The 8,266-nt window shown below is 40.8% G+C and overlaps 1 protein-coding gene across 1 annotated transcript; it reads right to left on the bottom strand.

Moving 5' to 3' along the window:
* Positions 1-6,079: 6,079 nt before the first annotated feature.
* LOC116262791 (wound-induced protein 1) lies at positions 6,080-6,858 on the bottom strand. Its single transcript, XM_031642290.2, has one exon. The coding sequence runs from the start codon at positions 6,769-6,771 to the stop codon at positions 6,301-6,303; it is 471 nt and encodes a 156-aa protein (XP_031498150.1). The 5' UTR covers positions 6,772-6,858; the 3' UTR covers positions 6,080-6,300.
* Positions 6,859-8,266: the final 1,408 nt, after the last annotated feature.

The following is an 8,266-nucleotide window of genomic DNA, read 5'->3' as shown; positions in this document are numbered from 1 at the left end:
CGATCGCTCTGGATAAAAAGAGAACTCAACCCTGGTAACTTGGGAAAGGGCAAGAAGGTTGAAAGCGTAGAGTGCCAGATTATATCTTTTTGTAAATACAAAAGGGGATCAAAATTAATACATCGTCTAGAAACATTGATTTCTAAACTAGACTTTGGTACATTTGCGAAAAGCTGCTGTCTAGATGAAAGACTCTTGAGCAATCCAATGTTTATGAAGCTTTAGATGATTGGGCAGGGCTTTCGGATGATGCTGAACACTTTAGAGACAGAAAACTTCCATAGGTAGTGTGAAGGAAATAGGGTTGAAGAAAACTTCCATAGGCAAAAGAGAGGCTTAAAGTTCAACACTGCTGGGAGGTAGGCTCCCATCCATATTATTAACATGAACAAATGGCAAAACATTACAAAATTTAACCACAAACCCTGTGAACATAGCTATACAAGATTGAACCACAAACTGCATTGTAAAAACAAACGACAACTAGATTCTATTTCAATTTCACAATTGGCACATCTGTTTGCCAAATTGAAAACCAAGCCTTTGAAGTTTATCTTGTGTTAAAATTCTATCTTCCATCACAGGATAACAGGTCCATTTTTCTTTTGGAAGAGCAGGGCTAAAACTTCAATTGATTGTCTACTCGTCCACGAGGCAATAATTTGGAATAAATTTGTGATCTTGTTAGTTCTATGGCAGTGCTCTGCAGGTAAAACATCTCTCTCTCTCTCTATCTCCCTCTCTCTGTACATATACTTATCGGGTGAGCAGAAGGAAACCCACCTGCCCAAGTGAGTGAGAGCCAAAGCTTCCCCTACCCCGAAGTCCAGAGCTGTTTCCGGACCTGCAACGAGGCTTACTTGTAACAATCTAGGGATTTTACCGTTGCTCATAAGAAAGGTTAACGGTCAACAGGAAACCAGTTTTGTTAAAGAATCAAATCATGTAGACAGCTTGGGATCAGTCGGGACTTGAATTGATTGTGTTTCTTTATGGTTACAACCTGGACAAAGCGATCAGGCGAAGCTTCATAGCCATCACGTGAAATGGGAATGATTCACTCAGCAAGGCACCGAAGGTTCCGATTCTCTTGCAACGTATAGAGAAGAAGTGAAAAATATTAGGAATCTTTTCTGGTACAAGCTTGAAGCATATCTTAAGGAAACGATGCCTTTCATCATCTTAAGCAACACCACTTTGTAAAGCCGATTCTCTGAGAAACCAGACTGTTAACATATAAGTATTCTCATATTATATTACAAAGGACTTGGCATGACTATATAAGAATAGACCTCATAATAACTTATACTGCCAACGCTGTAGGCGTTAGTTGATATACAAACTAGAAAGGAAGTTTCAAATCAAGACTGACATAAATTTATTGGCACCAATCGATCTGATTGGACAAGAGACTTAGAATCAAGATAAGATATGGAAACCAGTGTGGATTCGAGAGCAGCCCATAAATATTCTACCTATCTTTACCCATGAAAGTGTGGTGTTTGATATATATAGTTGATTTTGTAATGATCAAATTTCAACTCACCACAATTTGGTCCGTATTTCCATAGTATTTCAAATAACCGAATACCATTCGCCGTAGATCGAATACCAAATTTGTAGTTCGAAATCTTTTTGTATATTTCTGCATGTTAGATATGTACATCAACCAAATTAGGCCTGCACAGGCACAGATAACATATATAGAATCAAGTTGGATGGAAAACGTCGTAAACTATGAAAAGTTTTAAAGGTATCTTCTTTCATAGAGGGTTTTAGGAACTTGGTTCAGGTTACAAGAATGGGTTAGTACTAAATGGACTGGATTTAGTTTAAGGAAATCGTTTCAGATCTAAAACTGATAAAGCTTTGCAAATTTTGGGTCTAAACAAGTAAAAGAGTAGATCAAAGTATGATTCTTCGCTTCTCATTAAGAAACGATCCATATTTGGATCTAAACCAGCCACCCTTAAATGGACTCGTGTAAGTTCGGATCACCTTATTTTATCAGGTGTCGGTTTCGTTGCTTCTCCTAGTCCAAGGATGCATTAAAAGATGTGCTTCCCAAGATTTTCAGTTTAATGAATCCGAAGATCTCTCTAATGTAGATCAAATCCAGGTTATATGTTAAAATCTTGGATTTAAGGTCCAACCTTAAATTCATGGATTTAAGATCCTGGAAAACTCATTTCCGTGAAGAAACAAATGCACCCTAAGATGGAAAAGTTTGACATACATTCTTAGTTTTTTGTTGTGTTGGAGGATGAAATATTTGGGGAAAAAAATTTACAAAAAGGTGTCTAATGTTTAACAAAATAACAAATCACTTTTAAACTTTTAAATGACAAAAAATACCCATTTGTCGACCAGGGAAGGAGTGGGTTTCTAACTTTTGTCATTTTATATAAAAAAATCAACGTTTTCCGTCAGTAGACTGTTCTTTGCGAAGCTCTTAAAAGTTAATCGCCTTTTTGTTAAGTTGCCCAAATCTCGAGCGTCCTTTTTTATGAAAAAAATCATCGGCCATATATAAGATACTATTACATATATTAATTCACTACGTACCCGTAAAGAAATATTCAGCAGGAACTTAGATCACTAAATTTTGTGAATGAAACAAAGATCGAAGGGCATTATTAAACATAGAGTCATAGACGGCAAAACTTTTGATAAGACTGGGTTTGCCGGGTCACAGAATTGATCTCGTCGACTTGGGGAATTATCTCCTACATTTTTATGGTACATTTTTTCTCTAATTAGATGAGGAAGGTAAGTTTATCAGGACTTCATATTTTATTTTTCCTTTAATTAAAACTGGATAACATGTAATTGAGTATTTATGTATATTTAATAAGGTTTGTGACAATATTTTCATAATTTGGAAATCAATAAACACCAAAATTCAACAATGCATGGCAAAGAAAACATATAATCTCAGGTGACTTGGCGAACCCTAACTCGTGACCCAGTAAATGAACGATCAGCTAACTTTCAACTTCAATCGTCGGCGAGTTTGCCAACTATACTAAGAAATCACTTACTTCCCATTCATGACCTAAAAAAACGGCAAAAAAAAAAAAAAAAAAATCTAAAAAGCAGGGATGCAAAATCAAGCAAATTTCGTTTACCTTTCTTACCTGCCGCGTGACGAAATGTATGCGTGAATGATGTTAGCAGAACTGCATCGAATGAACCAAATATTGCGCGTGCATACAGAAAACAAATGTCGGTCACAAATTTATGAACTACTTAAGAGCATGGCGAACTGCTGATGAAAGCAAGATAACGTAAAATCGAGAGAGAGAGAGAGGCAGCAAAGGGAGAGATACTATGTCTAAGCCTTTTGTCACGTAATTCTTTCCGTCACTGTTTCCTGAAGAAGTGCATGAATTTTCCCTTAACAAGGTGACGACACTTAAGATATGGACCTTTTGATTTGAGTGGCTACTGCCTGTTCTTTGCTTATGCAAAGAATAGCACATACTGTGAAGTCTTACTCACTCTTTCCCTGTAGCACCTGACATATTCATAATTTTGTCTGATTGTGATAAGAATATATTAGAATTTTTTGGTTAGGGCATAGAAATTTTCATTTCTTATGGGACACAATACATATAAATACGTAAATAATTGTAAGACATCAATATATATAAAAAAAAATTGTTGCTGGTGTGGGCAACTGCAACTTCCCACGTCAGCTTATATGTAGCTTAGTTACTGATTTTACGTGTTTCTTCAATATTTTAAACTGATGCATAGTTGACTTAGCTGAACCAGTGGAGGGGGCCGATGAGCCGATTTGGTTTAAGATTAAGCGATTTCTAAGGCAATAATATTGTTTTAAACATTTCCATTGCTAGATTAACAAACGTCAGAATAAGTTGGAAAAGTCTGAGCTAGAGTCTTAGACCAGCTTCGATGGGCATTACATAACTAGTCAGGCTAGTGGATCAGTAAAAGTCCAGGTGCAAATGATGGATGCACGGTGCAAATGATGGATGCACGACATTTTAATTGACGAGTATCCTGCTCCTCACCTAGGCCCCAAAGAAGCCCTGAACTCGAAAATAGAAGAGAAGATACGAAACTTCGGACTCTTCAAAATATCTCTTCTTCTTACCTCTTACCTGCCCAAACAAGTTGGATCTTTGGGTTGTCAACTTGATGACACCATTCACCTTCCCCCTTTCATCACTTCGAACAACACCTGGGGTAATGGGTACTTGACATAAAATATTATGTTGCTTGCTGGGATTCGAACCTACCTGGATGCCGTATGTGTTTCCCATTGGGAAAAAATGGGTCTGGGTCAGATTTGATCTAAGTAGCTTGTATTATTTTGGATTCACCATAATTGAAGTGCACTACGTGCAAGAAAATTCAGTTTTTTGGTAGGACTTGCATTATGTTCCGACTCATACAGAGATTTGAATGTAAAAATGCATTGCAATCGAACCGAATCTCTTTCCAACAACTGGTCAGCAATAGAATCATGTTTTCTTGAGCAAGTCCAACTCATGGAATTCAGATTTATGTTGATCTTTGGACGGATGGCTATACACTGGTTTGGAAGAAGTTGCAGCATTCTTGATTGAAAATTCTGGTTCCATTAACTTCCCAACCTTGAGATTTATGCGGGGAGATTTAGGTAGGGCTGTTCAATGAGTCGAGCTAACTCTAGCTAGACTCAAACTCGCTCGATAAACTTGACTCGAACTCGGCAACCTAAATGAGTAGAGCTCGAGTTCAGTGAGCTCGACTCGGTTAAACTAGGCTAAGCTCGAAAAAGGAAATATATACAATACGTTTTATAAAATCATAAAAAAAAGGATTGGTCGGTCAAATGGGTATACTCGAGTTTAATTGAGTCGAGTTCGAGTTTGAAGAATTTCAAACCGAGTGGAGCTCAAGCTAATGAAATTGAACTCAAGTCGAGCTCGAGCTAATGAAATCAAACTCAAGTGGAGCTCGAGCTAATGAAATCGAACTCAAGTGGAGCTCGAGCTAATGAAATCGAACTCAAGTCGAGCTTGAGCCAACTTCCTTTCAAGACAAACGAGCTGAGCTCGAGCTAATGAAATCGAACTCAAGTCGAGCTTGAGCCAACTTCCTTTCAAGACAAACGAGCTGAGCTCGAGCTAATGAAATCGAACTCAAGTCGAGCTTGAGCCAACTTCCTTTCAAGACAATCGAACTGAGTTCGAGCTGGCTCAACTGGGCTTCAACTTGCTCGTTAACAGCCTTAACGCATGCCAAATTTTTGGACGTGGCCTTAGATCCATATCATCGTCAAATCCCATTAACCATCCTCGAGATTTGGATCCTTTCTACATAGAGTCACGCGCTTTTGGGTGGGTGGCACCAGCGTTGCAAACGAGAGTTGCGAGACAGAAACAAGTCGGTCAGTTAAATACATTAAGCTCACTCCAGGACGGAAGTGTATATCATAAAAAAATACAGAACCCTTAAACAACATCCGAACCATTTATGACTTTAGGAACAGCGCACCGACCAGCGGGATTTTTATAATTTACAAATGACAATTATATAACATATATCGCTGTATTAACAGATCCTATGTTCCCTTTTTGGTGAAGAATCCAAGTTCATGGAGTCCACGCTGAATTAAGTTTATCAAGATATATACATACTTTAACTGGAATGATCTTCCATGTCTTGAGTTCATTTTTTATGACTGCAGCTTTTTGGTGACTCTTTGCCACAATTTACATCAGAACAAATTTTTCCACTTGCTTTTGGAGGAAAAAAGCTAAAGGGTCCAAGTGGGTAGCACATTAAAACCCGAGGAGAGAAAGAAGAAATCACTTTGCTATAGTGGACAAGGAAATCCAAATTATTGTCCTTCACGCATACTCTGGAGATCTGAACTACCCAGAAAGAGGCGGGCTACCATTGCTGCTGGACCAATATAGTATTCAATTGTGGGCTGGAACTTCCGTTGTCTTTGGTGAAACATTCCATTATTTCAAGAAAGATCAAATCACTTTAGTTTGAATGTTCCATTATTTGTTACAACCCCATTGATTTTCAGAGTTCCGAACATGGTGGGATCAAGAGAGAGAGAGTAACAGAGATGGAATTGCAGACTGGACAATCTACAATGTCATTGATTTCTAGAACGATACAGTGTTTTACACGGTCAATGGCGAAACTAGGTACAGGGTTTTGGCTTATATTGGGGCTCACAAACAACGTAATCTTCAGACTGTGAGTTGAGTTCGTAACTTTGCGTATGCTCTGCGTCAATGTCTGAAAGGAAAGAAGTTATAAAAAAGGAGGTTAAATGGCGACGAGGAGGCCGGGGAGGGAGCGACTGCAGTGACCGGCGTGGTCGCTCTTCCAGAGGGTCGGTCCGGCGGGGCGGCCGGACCTCAAAGTGAGGGGCCGGAGGTCCTGGACGGTGATCCAGGTGTTGAAGTACTCGCGCACCTGGGTGATGGTGCCGTCCTTGACGGTCCAGACGTGCACCCAGTAGACGGAGTCGCCCTCCCACCCCTCGACGAAGACCTTGGCGCCGATGGCCGTCACGTTCTGCGGCAGGAACGTGAACTCCCGGTGGGTCGACTGCCCGGTGAGGATGCGCATCATGTATTGGCAGCTCGGTGGCCCGTGAAACCACCATTCCAGGTCTGAGGCCAGGAGGTTGCTCGCCGTCTCGGCGTCCCCTAGAGCCAAGGCTTCGTAGAGAGCCTCCACAGTCGCCTTGTTGTTCATCTCTGGCTCACAGGCTGCTGCTTCACTACTAGACATCTTTCTGGGTTTTGGTTCTTAGCAAAGTTGGCAGAGGGAACAAGAAGGAAGGATGCTGAGAGGCAACGAATGGTGAGCTACTTCGTGGAGTTGCCTGGTATTTATAGGAGTTGCTGCTGGTGTTCTAGAGAGAGAAAGTGGGGCAAAAAGGCTAGGGGAGTGCTTAGATAAGAACAATCTAGAGGTGGCAAACGAAGATGGACGGTGGAGATTTTATGTCACTCTAGAAACCAGACCACCTAATTAACCCTTTTTGTCTTCTCACGGTGATACTGCTGGATACAGTGGATCAGGTTCAAGAAACAGGCTCATCTGAATGTTCCAAACTGCCCCTTATCTGATATTTTTGCACTGCCAGAAAATTGATGCAATTAATGTCCATATCGAAAGCTGCGTGACAGTAACGGAGGCAATTACGTATTATTTTGATAATTTACTTGTTCGTTTATTTCTTTTAACTGGAGCTTTGCAAGCTTTTACTCGAAAGCTCACGTCATGCACAGAACACTGGTCGTTTTCTTTGGACAGCTCTTGATTTCTGTGGAAAGAGAGAGATCCAGGGCTACAACCATTACAAAACCAGAAGAGGTCGCACAGATGCATGGCATCGTGCGATTAAAACAGATGTTTGATTGGAACGTTTGATGGAGGCAGGCAACTTAAGCTACGTGGGGGCCTAAGCAAAGATGTGGATCATCTGATGCTGAAAGAGACTTGGGGATCTCATAAAACCACGGAAAAAAATTACACAAGTTATTTGATTCGGTGCAGGGAATCACAGATCCGAAGCTCGTTTGAATTTGGTTCATGCACAAAGAACAAGTGGGCCGTTGTTGGTGGAGGGTTTTTACCTTTCGATTGCGACTAACAAATTATCACATACCATCTTCTGTAAGCGGCATCTGAACAGCAAAGTTTTTTCACTTTTTCTGATCGGTGTATTTCTGTGGTTGTTGGTAACAAGACATTACAGGAGCCAAGCGAGTTCTCTCTCGATTCAAAACAACGGAAAAGTTAGACGAACTGAACAAAAGAAAGATCAAATGATGCAATAAATGATGCACTGACTACACGGAAAGGAGGGGGTCTACGATGGAAGACCCTACAGTCAAGGTAGCCTGACTCCATTAGACCCCACGGATATTGCTGGTCATCCACTGGGCCAGAGGAGGTCTCTTGAGAGAATCGAATTAGAAAAACACGAGGGGAGAGGGACGGAAGGAGGGCGTGGTGGGACCGGAAAGATGCAGCTGGCGATGGTTGGACTGGTTTGACCGACGCTGAGTGGGGAGTCAGTATCTGCGTTGGTGGCCCCACTTCCTCTTTCCCAGATAGTGACCGACCTTCCGTCCTCTTTCCGGGAAGCTGCGTGTGGAGCGACCTGGGGCCCTCGCCCATAAGACCCCATGCTGACGGCTCTCCAGCTTTCACCTTTTAAGTTATATATATATATATATATATATATATATACAGACTTGGTTCTTCAACTCTATCG

The sequence above is a fragment of the Nymphaea colorata genome, chromosome 10 (genome assembly GCF_008831285.2).
Source record: "Nymphaea colorata isolate Beijing-Zhang1983 chromosome 10, ASM883128v2, whole genome shotgun sequence".
Lineage (NCBI taxonomy): Eukaryota > Viridiplantae > Streptophyta > Magnoliopsida > Nymphaeales > Nymphaeaceae > Nymphaea > Nymphaea colorata.
This window is presented reverse-complemented; position numbering and strand designations above follow the sequence as displayed.